This window comes from Neophocaena asiaeorientalis, unplaced genomic scaffold, assembly GCF_003031525.2.
Source record: "Neophocaena asiaeorientalis asiaeorientalis breed wild unplaced genomic scaffold, Neophocaena_asiaeorientalis_V1.1 scaffold302, whole genome shotgun sequence".
Taxonomy (NCBI): domain Eukaryota; kingdom Metazoa; phylum Chordata; class Mammalia; order Artiodactyla; family Phocoenidae; genus Neophocaena; species Neophocaena asiaeorientalis.
This window is the reverse complement of record NW_020174038.1, coordinates 280,059-297,458: the sequence shown is the minus strand read 5'-3', so window position 1 is coordinate 297,458 and position 17,400 is coordinate 280,059. Positions and strand designations below refer to the sequence as shown.

General features: G+C 43.5%; 1 protein-coding gene across 2 annotated transcripts in view; it reads right to left on the bottom strand.

Moving 5' to 3' along the window:
- The window catches only part of PCSK2 (proprotein convertase subtilisin/kexin type 2), a 210,987-nt gene that overhangs the window by 178,590 nt on the left and 14,997 nt on the right, over nucleotides 1–17,400 (bottom strand). Inside the window, exon 2 of one of the 2 annotated variants that reach the window (XM_024753718.1) lies at nucleotides 11,809–11,913. The exons of the other annotated variant lie outside the window; for it this stretch is intronic. Within the exon in view, the coding sequence (XP_024609486.1) occupies nucleotides 11,809–11,913 (105 nt within the window). The remainder of the gene's footprint in view (nucleotides 1–11,808; nucleotides 11,914–17,400) is intronic. 2 annotated transcript variants of the gene reach the window in all.

The following is a 17,400-nucleotide window of genomic DNA, read 5'->3' as shown; positions in this document are numbered from 1 at the left end:
CACCGATAGCCTCCTTCAGCAAAGCGTTGAATACAACTCACTTTGGAGCAGTGGTTTAAGTAGTGAGGAATTACTTTCTAGATAGATATTGAATCTTAACAGGGAATTATTTTAAAGAACTCTATCTTTCTGAAATCCATGAAAATGTGATCGAGGTTGAGTCAACACAGCTTGGATTTTTGTATTTTTTAATTGCTGATTAAGGTTTCTTACCTTCGGGTCTACAGTCAAACTTGATCTGTCTCACAGCTTTTATAGTTCCTTAAAATTAAAAAGAAATGCCCAACTCAGATTTTCCTCTTGCCACGTCACACAGAGGCTGCTTCCCGGTAACTTCACCCAGCAGCTCACAGAACTGGGTCTTGGCTCTGAGATATTGCCTAGTTGGGCTTGAGGTTTTAGAAGCTTGATTCTTATCCATTCTGAGTCGAATGTGACACCATCCAGCCCAGATACAGCAGTGTCTGGTTGAGATAAAATTCATGCCACCATTTTTATTTCATAATCTCATGTTTGCACCATTGAAGTTCAATACTCTTTCAGAAAAAATAGACTAGAGATGGAAAAACTGAAAAAGTATATTCCATTGATATCTCTAAGTGGTTCGTAAGAAATAACTATAGGGACGGCCAAGATACTCTGGTAAGATGTGAACAAGGTAGGGCACATCGACTAGATTAGTCTTTGCTTGAACTCTGGTCCTCTTCCTCTATTATTTGTCCCTTCTCTCTCTCCTCCGCTGGTCCCCAGTCGTCTCCCAGGCTTCTACATTCTAGAATGCCCTAGGGTTCCGTCCCACGCAGCTTGTCTTCTCTAGTTACACTCATTTCTTAGATAATCTCAACTAGTCTCATGGCACTGAGTGCTATCAACGTGTGGGCGACTCCCACTTTATGTCTCCAGCTCCAAACTCTATCTTAAATTTTTAAATCCCTTCGCTTATTTTACTTCTCGACTCGGATGCTCAATGCAACCCTCAAATGTTAACATGCTTAAAACTACTCTCTTGATTCCCAGTCAACCTGCTTCTCCCCCAATCTGTCCATCTACATAAATGCTACCTCCATGTGCTAATAACTCAGGCCAATAGCTCTAGAGTTACCTTTGCCTTCTCTGTTCCTCTCCCATTCCTTATCTAATCTGTCAACAAAAGAATCAGCAAATTTGAAGTCTCTACTTTCACAGAATATTCCTAAATATTGCTCCTCATCACCTCGACCAGCTTCTACCCTGGTCTAAGCCAGCATCCTTTCTCCACCATCCTTCCAGAAAAGTTGCCATCACCTTGCACTGATCTCCCTGATTTCCAGAGTGCACCCCCCATGCCCACTCCATCATCTATAATTCACCCCAAAGTAGAGAAATCCCATCTCATTCAGTCAATCCAAAGTCCTTACCCTGACCTGTAATGTCTTCTCTGGTCTTGTTTCCTTGCTGACCTCATTTCTTTCCCTGTTCTCCCGGGCTCCCATCTTCCCAGCCTTCCTGGTGTTCTCACTGTTCACAGAACACATCAAGTGCCCCTTGGACACGAGACCTTTACCTTTGCTGGTTCCTCTGCTGGGGATGCCCTTTCTCCACAACCATATGGAAACCTTCCTTACCTCCTTCAGGTGTGTATGTAAATGTCACCTTACCAGAGTAGCCAACCCTGGATGCTTTTTATAAAATAACACCCCTCCCCTGCCACTCCCTCTTCCTCACAATTTTCTCTATTTATCCTCATAACACCTTCACCAGCAGTCATGTAATTGCTTTATTCATCTGGATTTTGTCTCTGTCCTTCATCCCCACTAGTATATAAGCTTCACGGGAGGAATTCTTGGTCTGTTTTGTTCCCTGCTGTGTCCCAGCACTTAGAACAGTGCTCAGCGTGTAGTTGAGCTTAGTAAATACTTGCTGAATAAATAAACGGTTTGCTAGCAAGCAACTAGATAATGGAGTTATATTGTGAGTTTAATGAGCGTACACAATGCTTATTTTTAGGTGATATAACAGAGGCATTTTAGATATTTAAAGGCATTTCCTTTGCATCTTGCGGAAGGCTGGGGGAACGAATGAGGTAAGGCAGGTCAGGAGAAATCTGCCTTAAAAACATTGAAGATTTTGGTAGAAAATCCTAAAAGTTTGCCAGCTCACCATTCGAGGGTCATCATCTCGTGAGTTATGAAGACGATACAGAAGCACTTTCTTCTTTCCCTGTTGCTTTCCTCTGCATTAGAGCTTCTTAGAATTCTCCCAAAGACAGTTAAGACTCCCCGGAGATCCCTGGGCTTGCGGAAGGGCGTCTTCCAGAGTGTCCTTCCTTCTCTTTTGGTACGCGTGGCAGCGTGAGCAGGCGTGATCATTTAAAATATGCTCACAACAACTAGAAAAGGCCTGGCTTACTCCTTAGCAGATTTGCCTGTGCCTTTCTGAATCCATAGTAAACACTTCTCCCCTGCTCCCCACAAAGAGTTAATTATATCACTGGCAGCAGTTCTTTGAGGCAGGAAGCCAGGCACATCTGCAGCGCCCAGAGGAGATACAGAAAGTCCTCCCTGCTGAATAATAAAACCAGCAGATTAGGGCAGATCAGCTTTTCCCACAGGTTAGAGCACCACTGAAGGCATCTCTCCTCTGCTTCCTCTCGCAATACACCTTCCTTTCTCCAGATGCCGTCAAGTCACTCTCAAAATGTGTAACCCATGAAGGTGTACACTTGCTGAGCCAACCTCTTGATGAGGTGTCTAGAAAATGAATTTGGCCACCAGCTGGGATGCTAAGTCAGAAGCTGCTCCACGTGGGTTCTCAGCTTCACCCTTTGGGCTCGAAGCGTGGTCAGGGTTGTATGCCTGCAAATTCATGCTTCCCTCTGAGCTAAATGCAATCCCAGGAGCAGGGCAGTGCGGGGGGAGCTGGGCTGCCTGGAGAAAGCTGCTGACCCTAGAGGCATGCCAACTCTTCCAGAAAGACCAAGGCTCAGGGCAGAATTTTAGTCCCCATGGTCTCCAGACCCTGGCGTTACTCTCGTGATTATGCGATATATCACATGGTAAAAGGGACTTCATAGTTGTAATTAAGGTGACTGATCTGCTAAGACCAAGAGAGGGAGATTATGCTGGGTTATCTAGGTGGGTCCAACAGAGTCACAGGAGCCTTAAGCAGAAGAGGAAGGAGAGCGATGTGAAGCACAGGAATGATCTGATGTGTCGTTGGCTTGAGGACGGAGGGAACCACAAGAGATGAAAACACTCCGCACCACATTCTTAGAGGCGTCTTTTATACACGCAACTCCCCACCTCAGAGTCAGTTTCCAGGAAATCCAAGCTAAGATACCATCTTTGTTTACTTTTTTGTAGAGAAATCACACCGCAGGGATAGAGTTCTGAAGTGGGTAAAGTGCAAACTATGCACGGTCAAAAGGAACTTTGAAAATTTCTTAGGAAAGTTAGAAATCAATGTACTGTGCCCCAATACATCACAAACGTGTGGAATTTCCTTCCACAGGAACCTGGTCCTGTCCTACTGTTCACACAGCAGACGAACACGTTGGCTTGTGCTTAGGAAATATTTTGCATCAAAAGTATTATCTTTAAACGCTGGAGTCTCTCACCCAGAAAGGCGAACTGCTTCCGCTTTGAGTCAGGAGGGAAAGAGGCCGACTGCATTCTCAGATGACTCTACTTATTCACGCCACTTCAGGGCATATCCCAGTTGAGCAGATTCATGAGCAGAAGTGCCCACCTTCCTATTATTTCCCCTCCTTTTTCACTTTGCTATTTATAGCTGAGTTCATTGAATTCACAAAAATCACATAAGCCAATGATGTAACTTCGTATTTTCCCATTACACTATTTCTGACTTAGAGAATCCAGTTATTATTTAGTGAGAACAAGGTCTTAAAGAATCACAAGTCCACAAGCAGTATCAATCCTCATTTAGCTTTTATTTATTTATTTTTGGCTGCATTGGGTCTTCGTTGTGGTGCACAGGCTTCTCATTGTGGTGGCTTCTCTTGTTGCGAAGCACGGGCTCTAGGTGAGCGGGCTCAGTAGTTGTGGTGCACGGGCTTAGTCGTTCCGTGGCATGTGGGATCTTCCCGGACCAGGGCTCAAACCCGTGTCCCCTGCATTGGCAGGTGGATTCTCAACCACTGCGCCACCAGAGAAGTCCCTCATTTCGCTTTTTATTTAGATCAGATCTGGTGTTGCGAGGAGTCGTGAGTTTTATTATTTCTTCCCCATCAGTTATGGTCGTGTGACCCCAGAGAAGTCATTTACCCTCTCTGGGTCTATTTTGTCTGAGTTATATTTTAAAGCTTCAAGGCAAAGCGTTGAATCAATGTTTCTTTTGGAATCTTCCTGCTCTACTATTCTCTTTGTGCAGAGGAGGAGGGAAATTAATTTATAAAATCTAAGTCAGTGACAGAGCAGCACCATGCAGTGTGAGGACCCCTTACAAACCACAGGATGGTCAGTAAGTCACGAGCCTCCCTAAACTCGCATTTCCTCACCCGTAAACTGGGGATCTGATACAACTTAATTCGCAGGAGATATCTGAGGTTTAATGAGATGATGCCTGCTAAATCCTTAGCACAGGGTGGATGGTAGGATTTGCAGCAAGAGTTCACCTGCCACTGCCGACAGCTTCTTACATCAAGCATCTCCATCTGCCACTCTGCTTGGTCCTGAGGCTTGTTCAGCCTGTGCACAGGGCAGTTTGGAAGTGCCAGGGATTTAACATCCCAGGTCAGCTCAGAAATGAGAGACAGAGCTAGTAGATTACTCATCGGGCACCCACCTTCCTTGTGGGACAGTTCTGAAGGGTCCCCAGGGGGACTGAGTCTCAGCTGCCTAAAATGCAGACCTGCTAAAAATCTCACACTCTATTTGCTTTCCTCATTCCCTCCATCATTTTACTCGTTCTCTTGTGCATCTGAGAATCAACCTCCCAAATAAGTGACCCTCTTCTAAGTTCTTGTCTCAGGGTTTGCTTTTTGCAGGAGCCCAAACTAAGACAACAGCATTCAACAGACGCGAACTTACAATTTTATCAAATTAAACTGAGAGGAAGCCCCAGAGAGATCCCCTCTGGCCTCTTCTTACTCAGTGGTCTGGGTCCTGCAGAAATGTCACGAGCGTAATCTTGCTTTCTCCTCACTTATGTGCAGAGGGTCACTAGCTGGCTGGCTGGGCATTGAGAGGGATGAGCCCAAATGCCCTCCTAAGGGATTGCGCTGTACAGGTATTCACTCGCATTTGTAGTTCAGTTTTTGTAAAGCAGCTTTCCTCTTGAACCCTGAGACACACATTCTAAAAGCATGTGTTTGTTGCTTCTGGATTTTTGAGGAGAGGAAATAAGGTGGAGAGAAGCAGGGAGGGAAAACCAGAGGAAAAAGGGAAGAAATGATGCTAAACTTTGCTACGCACTCCTTATGCAGTGATTTGCCTCTTCAAGGTAGGCAATGTGGTTCCCTTTTTTATGATAGAAAATTGAGTTGTTAACAGAACAGGAAAGGTCCAGGTCACTGAAGGGGTCACATGACAACTGTTGGGAGGTGGGTTTGGGGCTGAGTCGCACCCTATAATTTTTTTTTTTTAATGTTTCCTGTGCCTCTGTCTCTCCTTCTCTATCTTATTCTGCGCTCTCTGGCATCAACATCACTTTATTTCTGTTCCGTATGTCCCCAGTTTATTTCCCTGTTTGCAAAAGACATGCCAGATGCACCCGTGAACCCTTGTTATCCCACGGAGGAGTCTCTCTTGGGAATTCCGGGTAATCTGTGCCTCTAAGGCCCCAAGAGTTAAGGGAATTTCATTCCACTGTCAAACCCCACCATTGGGCAACTCTATACTTGCACGGCTTTATTCGTGGACCATCGAGCTCTTATGATCGTGCATCATGGACAGCCTTTTCCCCGTGAGAATCCCAATTCCAAATAGGTTGTTCCCTTGTCTGACCAAGAGACCTAAATCCAGGTTGGAAAAGATGGTCACCATTGTTGGGGACCCGAACTGCTGTTCTGGGCTTTCAAACTCACGTGTGACTCAGGCACACGTCAACCTCTTTGTTACCTCCATTTCAAGATGGAATAGCATCTGTTGGTCCAACTCATGCTACAAGGAAAGGAGAAGATAAAGAAAAGGCAGCCACGAATGCCCTCTGGAATAAAAGCTCTACAGAAATTCAAATTACTATTGTCTTTGCTATACGATTTATAATAAACTCACCATGTCTGTGTTTCTAAATAAGTAAAATATAATTAAATCTATCGGCTTTCTTTTTTTCCCTAAAGAAGACATTCAGAAGATAAATTAGGGGATTTCTATACATTTCTTAGAGCAGTATCTCAATCCTCACCATTTTAGAGTTAAGTATGAGACTAAAACACAACCTATTAGGGCTTCCCTGGTGGCGCAGTGGTTGAGAGTCTCCCTGCCGATGAAGGGAACACGGTTTTGTTCCCCGGTCCGGGAAGAGAAACAAAACTTTTTAATAAGGTATAAAAATCAAAACCAACCAAATAAACCAACCTATTTTTTCTGGAGGGGGGACTTATAAATTTTTTTTTATTAAAGGCACTAAAATGATCTAATATCTATTTTTACCAGTCCCGCAGGCTGAGACTCTCATGCGTCACTGTGAAGTAAGGAGAGGACACACCCACTGGAGGAAGGTTTGGTCAAAACCAAAACAAAAAGTGAGGGAAGGCATTTTTCTCCACGACATTTTCTATTTGAAAGTAGATTTTCCAGAACATAATTGTGTTTTTTCTTCTCTGCTCCAAATTTTAATCGAAGTACAGTCAGCCCTCCGTATCCGCAGACGTGGAACCCGCAGATACGGAGGGCCAACTTCGCAATGCCATTTACATAAGGGACTTGAGCATCTGCGATTTTGGTATTCGCGGGGGTCCAGGAACCAATTCTCTGTGGAAACTGAGGGACGACTGTGATCAAACAGTTATCTAATATTAATCCAAGGAAGGACACAATACATCAAGTGGATTGTCCTTATCATTACAAATTACTGTGACTGATGTTAGGTATTTGAAAACGATTGGAAGCTAAGAGCTTAGCGATTATGACAAAATTTCATGTAACTTGTGGAGGAAGGAGGTAAATGAATTTCTTTGCTTGTTTGAACCGCTGAAGGACCCAAAGCAATTACAAGCCATTCCCAACTTCTGTCAACCACCTGAGTTTCAGCTATGATAATGAATCCATTAAAAAATAATATCAATTATTGTATTATTAAGTCCCAGGGACAAAGGAACCCTGATTCACTCATTATTCAGATTTTTACAAACAGATCACACCAGTCATGTCCAGTTAGTTTTAAAGAATAGGCAAAATTCTTTTTTGTTCAGATTGTATCGTTCTGTGAGACTTTTGAAGACTATCCAGTGAAGCTAACTTTTGTGGGTTTTTGGAGTGCCCTGAAAACTCACAAATACCCTCAGAATAGACCTTTAAAGGACATAAGTGAATCACTATGTGATCATGTGCTGATATCTATGGTCATAAGACATGTGAATACACTTGGATGAGGAAGAAGCTAGGAAGATACAGCTCCTGTGTACAGAACACAGAGGAAACATGAAACATTCTTTGAGACCGGGGAACTGAGAAAAGGTTTCAGTGGACCGATAGGAGTTTCTGACTCGAAACGGGTGTAAAAATGATCCCAAGGGATATGGGAACATATGTATATGTATAACTGATTCACTTTGTTGTAAAGAAGAAACTAACACACCATTGTAAAGCAATTATACTCCAATAAAGATGTTTTTAAAAAATGATCCCAAGGGATAATTGGATGGTCTAGTAGCGTTGCTGAGAAAAGGAAATAAACGTTCGTAATTCTTGAATCAAATATAACTTCTCGCAACAAATGACGTTCAGGTTATTTTTTGTTAAATTATCTGGCTTCCATATAACTGGTGGGTGTTATTGAACGATGTGAGTCTTTATGTCTCTGAACGTATTTCATTTCAATGCTCTCTATGTCAGATGAGCAGATATGATTCAACAGGACTGTGAAACAAATGTCTTAAATAAATCTATTCCCCAGCAGCTTTTCAAGAACTTGTAGAACGTATGCGGTTTGATGTGTAGACTGTGGACCACAGCTAGGTTTGACTTTAAGATCTGTTGATGCTGCTCTTAGCTAAAGTTTCACAAATGTCACAGAGGTTTTGAACATGGATTATTTTTCTTGACCTTGATGCTGAGAAGGAATTTTTGGTTTTATTATTTCATTTCAGCTTTGGATTTATTTATTACATCTTCAAGTTATTTTAGCTATCCACACACTTTCCAAACATGTTGTTCTTGCTACGGTGGTTGCACTGTGACTTTGAATATGATCAGGAACACAGAGTGACTTTGGAAATTAAAAACTGGTTCCTCATAGGATTTTCAGTGACAAGACTTGAAAATGATGAAATGAATTGGATTCTTTTACCCACAGTTAAGAATGTATTTAAAGGAAGCGTTAGAAAGAAGGTGATACTTCTGTTTCCCTAGTGGATGCATTTTTTAGAATAGTGGTGAAAACATAAGATGAGATGAACAATATTATTTCATAGATTAAAACTCTGAAAAAAATCATTAACCATCCATCTATTCATTTGACAGTCACTTTTTGAGCATCTACTGTGTGCTCAGAACTGCACTATACGAAGAGACCCAGAAATCAAAAAGACACAGTTTTTGCTTTTTAGCATCTAAATGATGTTACACGGCATTATGCTAGGCTTTTTAGCGGAAAGAAATGGAAAGACAAGAGAATACCTTTAAAACAGTCTGCACCAGAATCTTTTTCTTAGCTATTGCCCTAAATATTGATGAACAAATATAAAGATATTGAAAGCAGCCCTGTATTGGCCTGGACAAAAAGTCCATGTGATCCCTTTCTAGTCGTTTTCTTCTTTTCCTTAAACATAAAAGTTAGTCGTGAAATGAGGGACAAACATCCTTGAAATTTCTGTTCTGAAGCCAAAACAAAACCAAAAGTAAGCTTGGTCCTCTATCTTTTTCTTCTCTATTTGTTGGGTTGATAGGAGATCTTGGTAATTTCTTTGGCTAAAAAGCTACCTAGGTAGATTGAGCCCCGAGAGTCTATAGAAGCTGAAACCCTCCCGGGACTTATGTACATGGCTCCTTGGGCTCTGTATTGTCGTTCACAAGCCAGGGGACAGCTAGTGAGAGAGGCCAGGAAGTAATGCAGAGACAGGGGGAGAAGGAAGCTGGGGCTGCGAGCATGATTAAAGCTGATAAGCCTAGGAGACAACATGTTTCAGAGGAGGATAAAACAACTTGCTCTTAAGATCTTGATTCATGAAAAGTAACTAGCAACGTCTGTGCAAGAGACAAAAGGATCCTTTTCAACTACCTGATCCTTCCCCTTTCCTCTCTATACGTGTATTTACTTCTCTTTTTGAAACCTGTTTGAATGTGCTTGGGTAACCCCACGTTGAGGTATCCTAACTCGACATATTTGCCCTTAGTTTAAGGTCTAGAAACCCACAGGGCTTCCAGAATCTTCATAACACTGCTGTTGTACGGCTCATCATCGATGCTTTTTGTTTAAGAGTAGCCACTCGATTCCTGTCACCCGATGCCAAAATTAGGTGACCACAAGAACACCCTGCAAGAAAGACTGAGGCCTTAATCTAATGTGTTTTTTGGAACAAGGCAGTCATTACTAGCAGGGCTTTTTGTTTCTTGGGGTTTTTTTTCATTTTGCAAAGAATTATGAGGTTTTGTGCTTTATTTCTTTTCCTAAAATGATTTTATTATTGACAGCAGCCCTGACATTTAACCTTGATGAGAAGGCAGATAAAAGATACGGGAGATTTACAACCTTAGTTTTGCTGCTCTCTTCTCTTGGTCTTTGTGGGCAGGTACATGGATACCCCCACCAGGTAAAGGCAGATGGCTACTGGGACCTTATAATGGGCAATGGGGAACTGGATACTCCTTTTGGTTAAAATAGATACGATTTTGAGGAGGAAGACAAATGATTAGAATCACCAATACATGATTTCCTTCCTTATTATCCATCCCATCTTTCCTTCTCTTTCATAAACATTACTCTACACTTCAAGAATCAGCATTTCAAAGATCCTTTCAAGTAAGTGCAAAAATAAGAAAATCTTACTAATGGGCCTGAGGAGTCTCTCTGAAGCAAACAATGGCTTCTTAGTTTCACTGTTCCTTGGTTCTCTTTCCCTATCCAAGCCTTTTAAGCACCACTTTCCTTCTGCCCCAATTTCTTTTATGTGCTTCTCTGAATGATCTCGGGGCAATGTGTTTAATTGTGGAAGAAAAGAAACCAAAGGAACTTTTAAGAATTATATAAATAAAAGTAAAAAATTGGCCATAAAGGGTAAGATCATGGGGCAAGTAGGGAGCATAGGGAAAACCAGTGTCACTTGCCCCAGAGTGGTCATTGTCTGCTGGTACCCACTCTGGGTCCACAGGTGAGACAGGCAGCATCCCTGTCCAGGGCTTCTCAAGGGCATCCCCAGACACTGAACTGATACAGCCAGGCCAAGGCTGTGATGACAGAAAGGAGAGCTCCTCCCTTAGGTAATGGTGCCAGCTTCTACAACAGACCCTTTACTAATGCTGGGCATGGGCTGACAGCACCGGCAGCTTGGATCTTACTGCAAAAGCAAAGATAAAGTAGCTTCTCAGAGCAGTATTTTCACTCTAGGGAATGTGGGATCCCCTGGGTTGAGGAGTTAAAGGAAAATTGCCTGTGGCCTGTCAGTTGGTGATCTGCGGGGGAGTCTGTTTCATCTGCGTTCCTAATTAAAGGCCACATTAAACCCAGTCAAACGTTCACATGAAAAGCCCCACATGAATGATTCCGGATTCCATCAGCTCCAAAGGAGTCTCATGTTAAACCTCTAACTCAAACGTCTGACCCTCTTCACATCCACTGTCACCCAAGTCCTGGGGAAGAGGGTATGAAGCCTTCAGTGTACAGAGAGCAAACTGCCTGGATTATTCATTTCCCTCTTGGTGAATTGCATATGAGAAATCAGAATCTCCCAGTTGAATGAGTGTGGGGAGGGCGGAGGAGGTGGGGACAGTCAGGATTCAACGACGCCCAAAGTTCCTATTCTGAGAAAACAGGAAGTGGGAACACTGGAAAAGGAGCTACTTTATGGCCAAGATGATAAGTTTGGTTACAAGAAAGTTGAATCTAGGTTTCTGAGGGGAAAGGGGGTAGGAAATGAGAGCTGGTGAAGGTAAAGATTGGAGGTAAAACTGGGAGTCATGAGCATCCAGAAGACATGGGGCACGGGGTGACTTAGATCAGAAAGAACAGTGTGGGAAGAGGGGCCGAGCAGGTCTTGTGGCTTCAGTCATGCTTGGACACGGAGAAGCCCACTGCCTACTGTGAGCTGATCGCTCACTGGCCACATGGGGCATGGCAGTCTCCTCAGAGCATGTGGATTCACCAGTAGAAACCGTCCATAAAATGACTTATTAAACTGCTTGGTGTCTTCCCATCCATCTCAGGCCAAAGCCTGTCCCCGGGCAACCAGCAGTCCTCACGCGGTAATGCAGGAGAAAAAGCCAGGAAAGAGGTGGTACTCCTGTTTACTCCCCCACCTCTGGCCGATCAAGGGTTTAATTATTACGCGTAAGACAGAGGAGCAGAGTCCCCAGGACCACTCTGCAAGGGATCCATTTGGCCTACACGTCAAGTGCCTTAACTTCAAAATTCATGCCTGCTCCCTTGTACACCCCCACAATGGGCTCATTTTCGGCAACAGAGGTTAGAAGGCAGGTTTCCAGGAAAACTCACCCTGGGGTCTCTCTCTAGCTGATGATGATGGGGCAGGCTGCGTCTCCTCTTGGCCTTTGCCAGGCCGTTGTGATAAAAATGATACAGGCCTTCAGCGAAGGGGAGCTGTGGAGAATCAAACAGACACAGGCATGGTTAGCTTCTGGCGGCGCCCTAGAACAGGGACCCCAGAGCTGGGGCTCCCTGGGATGGGAATGTATGTGAGAAAACCCCTGCTAACCCCCTATCAGACTTGGCACGCACTCTGGTTCCCTGTCACTGTTCTCCTCCCTATTTCCCTACCTTTTCTTATGCAATGCCATTCACCTCCCCTCCCCCCAAACCTTCTATTCTTTCCTCCATTACTTTAGTTTTTACCCATCTTTTAATCTTCTCTTCTCCTCCATGGAGCCTTCCCTTTATATTCATCCCCACACCAAGTTCTCCCTTCTCTTCTCTTAGGTATCACGAGAAGAGAAAACTACAGACCGTTACCCATTAAATGGGCCCCATGTGGACCACAGCAGGCCATCCACGCTGTACCCTGTATGAATCTTTGATCCCAAGTCCATGAACATAATAAAATGGTTGTTGTTTATACTAAGAAGTTTTGGGTTGGTTTGTTACTCAGCAATGGATAACAGGAACAAATAGCTAGCTGAAAACAATGTTTTATTCCTTCATTTTTTTAGGACTGTGCAGACTCGAAACTCTACAATAATATTGGCTCTGTCTGTCAGCTGGTGACACCAGCCAGGAGCAGCCCAGATAAGGGCCCTCGAGGGACATTCCTGGCAAAGGAGGAGGGGGCCTGAGGCCAGAGAAGCAGATACTACATGAACTTCAAGGGCACAGCAAGTTTGGCCAGGGCTCTGGTGTGCAAGTGAAAATCTTTTAGAACACTGTAGCATTTGTGATTTTGTTCCTGTTCATTAAAAATCACATTCTTCAGGGAGAATTAAACATAAATATTTCATGTGCATTTTTCCAGGCTCAGTGATTCTTGAATGTTTTCTCTACTTAACCCTGCTGCTGTACTCAGGGTAATGATAAGACTTGATCAAAAAGGTGCAGGGGTGGAGGGAGAAGGAAAGAATATGTAAGTGTGCTTATCTTTTGCTCTCCAAAGACTTGTGCTTATGGCCACTGTCAGGTGGTATGAACTTGGAGTTTTACTGCCTATTCTGGAGGGCATGAAGCATCTGAGAATTTTTAACACAAGAAAGGAAATTTGGGGCTATAGAGCACCAGTGAGCTTTGGAGGGACATTGTTCTGGCTCTGTTTTACTGATTTTTTTTAAAAAAATTAAATTTGAATAGAGGCAAATGGAAAACTCTTTCTTACAGTGGAATTCCAATTAACAAAAGTAGAAGTAATGAACAGAAATTGAATATCACCATTTGGAAACACCATAAATAATTGTGGCTGGCAAGTGTCACCAAAGGATGCTAAAATTAGTGGGGGAAATATAATGATAAACAAAGAGAAATAATACTTTACAGTGGAGAAACCTGGCAGAGACGTCCTCAACCAAGCGATGTAAGTTAACCTCACTACAGATGAAACATACCAAAATCATGTGACTCATGATACGATGCGCTGAGAAGGAGACATCACTTACATACTTTCCTCGCCAGAAATACATAACCTGTATGCAGTCAGGAGGAAACATCAGGCAAACCCATAACTGGCTAGTACCCTTCAAAACCTTCAAGATCATAAAAGACAAATAAGGACTGCAGAAATTTTTGAAACCAGAGGAGACGAGGGAGACAGGACAGTTAAATGTAACACATATCTTGGATTGGATCCTGGATCAGAAAAAAAGGACATTAGTGGAACACTTGGAAAACTGTGAACGAAATCTGTAGATTAATTAATAGTGTTATATCAATGTTTTTCCTGGCTTTGATAAATTGTACTATGGTTTTGTCAGAGGTTAACTTTGGGAAAGCTGGATAAAGGGTATATGGGAACTTTGTTGCCATTTTAAAAAGAGTAATTTTTTTATTGTGGTAAAATATACAGAATATAAAAATTTTTTTTCATTTTAAAGTTTTAAGTATACATCTCCATTATTGAGCAGCCATCACTGCTATCGATATCCAGAACTCTTGATCCTATACGTTCAACTCTACATTCATTAAATGATAACTTCCTATTCTCCCCTCCCTCAGCCCCTGGCCACCGCCATTCTACCTTCTGTCTCTAAGAATATTACTACTCTGGGACCTCATATAAGTGGAATCATAAGATATTCGTCCTTTTGTGACTGGATTATTTCACTCAGCTGAATATCTTCAAGGTTCATCCATGTGAAGCGCTGTCAGAACTCCCTTCCTCTTTAAGGTTGAATAATATTCCACTGTATGTATGTACCACATTTTGTTTATCTGTTCACCAGACGATGGACACTTGGGTTGCTTCCACCTCTTAGCTGTTGTGAATTATGTTGCTATGAACATGGGTGAACCTGTGTGCAATTTTTGCCAACTTCTTAAGTCTAAAATTATTCCCAAATTGAAAGTTTTTAAAATGTAAAAATACTTTTTAAATTAAATTTGAATGCCCTTAAGAGGGCCATATATTTAAAAATCTCAAGCCGGAGGTCCCACCACTTCCCTTTGTCACATACTGAAGTCACTTCACATGGTTATGTTAACTGAAGGCAGTTGAATGGCACCCCTGGCTTGGTCTAAGTGCCTCATTTCATAGAGAAAGACATTGTGGCTCAGGGAGGGGCAGGACTTGCCCAGTCAAGAGGGAGCTCTCAATGGAAATCCCTGGTCTCCTTGACTGTAACTCCAGACGCTTCCCACCCACCGCTTCTGTTGCTGTCTCGCTCCATGTCCCGTCCCCCTTGATAACCCTGGCTATGAATCCAACAGATTGCAGGCTGGAATTCCTGACAAGGAGGAGTACAACTCAGGGACAGCCAGGCTGGTGAGTGACCCTCTGGGGTGTACTTGGAACCCACGACCCAGGATTCTTTGATTAGAAGCACTGTCTTGGCTATGGAAGAAATGGAGTTAATTGGTCTCATAGAGCTGAAATTGGAAACTCGGGCAATAAACAGGTAAACTGACTGACCACAGACTTAGATTAAGCTGCAGGCATTGGTTATTTTTCTGAGCCCTTTCTGCCTCTTGTCTTTGGAGTGTAGACCCCAAATCCACTGCCCTCTGAGCCTCTGAGAAGCAACTGTCTGGGGAGATCATGTGCAAGCACAAACTCATCATGGGTAGGAAAAGACAGATGCCGTGTGCCCTACGGTAGTGCAAGATGCCTGCTGCCCACACAGACCTCAGTGAAGAAATGCTTGTGCCTTCCTCCATTTCTTAAGTAGAATGCTGATCTTCCAAATAGAAAAGACATATTAAAAACAATCTTAGGTCCCCAAACCCTCACTTGTGTCCCAGTAAGAAACCTCTCATACATTTCAACACTTAGTATATCCTCAAACGTTTCCTTCATTTAAACACACACACATACACACACACACTCACACACACACACACACACACACACACCCTTCTTTTCTTTTACACCATCACCTTTGTGTCTTAAGGCAAAATACACATGGTTCCAGAATGAAGGAGAAAAACAGAAGTGAAAGAAGAATTCACAGCAAATTGTCAGCTTGAAGGTTCAGGCTGGGTGACAGTATAATAACGTTGCTAACTCAGACTTGCAGTTTTTAGAAATTCTCATTATGCCGCGAAATTTTATGGATCCCAGCAACGCTTCTCATTGCCTCTTTTCTGTCCCGCCTGCCTCCTTCTCCCACTGATAACCATGGCTCCAAGCTAAAGCTCCTCTCTGAACCCACACACTCACTTTCCTCATCAGCCAGGAACCCCAGGGAACTGGCCGCCGATTGTGAACAGATAATAAGGTGTGTTAAATCCTCTTGGAGCCCACTGCCTACCTTCCTTTAGACCAGAGCTCTTTCCCCTCAGGCAACCCCTGGACACTGGTCTGCGAACATTGTCTCCACCCCAAATTTTGTGCTTCTATGCATTTGCTTGTTTCAGGAATGACCACTGCTTCTCACAGATTCTCAGATGGGTCCAGAGCCCCCAAGCAGTTAGGACTCTGGCTCAGACCCATCACTATTCCTTTAGCGGCTTTGTCCATTGCGTTGATTTTCATGATGCCCAGTCATGTTTATTTGGGAGTCTAGTTTGGTAGAACAATGGACTTCATTCCACATAGGAAGAAATTTATAATTTTATTTTCAAGGGGAGCTGCTGTCAAGAGGTTCAAGGAATAAAAACTGGGAAACAAAACAATACATCAAGGATAGAAAACTGGTTCAGCCGATAACTGCTTGTCAATTTCATTTAGGGGTCCTGCATTTTACAAGGAGGGCTAGGCTCTGCATTTTACTGACATTTCCTGAGACCATTCTTAATTTCCCCGGATTGCATGCAATCTCTTACGGGTGGGGGACTGCACTTTGCAATAAGGATGAGGGAGAAAGGGAACTGGGTGGAGGGGGATGGGGGTCCCAGGCTCTGCCCTACTGGTTCTTATAGGTCAATGAGGAAACACACGGGAAAACTACATTGTGCAATTGACAGAAACATATAATATTATAGAAAGAAAGAAGGATAGAAATAAGGAGATAGCAGCTGTGCATTAGACAAGAGAAGGTAAGGAAAGGGGAGAAGGAGAGAGGAAGGGGGACCCTGAGAAGTTCTGGGGGAGAAGCAGTGTCAGCTGGTGTGGTTGAGATAGCATTAAAAGGTTCCCACTCAGCCCCATCCTAACTCACTTCTGTGTGTGTGTGTGTGTGTGTGTGTGTGTGTGTATTGAATACTAGCACGAAAGTCCAGTTATCTCTGGGGGGGATGGGGGTGGGTAACACCCTAAGCCATGGTCAGCTAAATGCCTCACTGAGATTTGCTGACAGGATGGAGGTTCCTAGGGCCAGAAAGGAAGAGAGGAGAATTGAGAGAGGAAGGAGAGGGGCACCGAGGGCATAGTCCTGCCTATGTTACAACCATGCTTCAGCCTGAACAAGCTCTTGTTTACAGGTTCTCAATGCTCACCTGTACTGAGTTACATCTTAACCCCAACCAAAGTTCCTCCTCCTTAAAGTTTGGACTTAGGATCACACATCTCAGCTATTTGAATACTCTCACCTCTTTCTGTCTTGCTTTAAAAAAGAGATGGGTAAAAAATGGGTCGGAGAGGGGCTTCCCTGGTGGCGCAGTGGTTGAGAGTCCACCTGCCGATGCAGGGGATGCGGGTTTGTGCCCCGGTCCGGGAAGATCCCACATGCCGCAGAGCAGCTGGGCCCGTGAGCCGTGGCAGCTGAGCCTGTGCGTCCGGAGCCTGTGCTCCACAACGGGAGAGGCTACAGCACTGAGAGGCCCTCGTACCGCAAAAAAAAAAAAAAAAAAAAAAAGGGTCTGGAGAATAACAGGGAAAGAACACCTCCTCTCCTGCACAAGACTCTTCCTTTCTCTTCTGCCTCCACAGGACCAACATTAATTGCCTCTGTTGTCAGGCTCTTAGGTGATTCAAAAGAAGCTCAGAGAACATGATTAGTGACTGAGAGTTGGAGAGATAAGCAAACCCATGAAGGTAGTCTGTGGCTCTGGTGG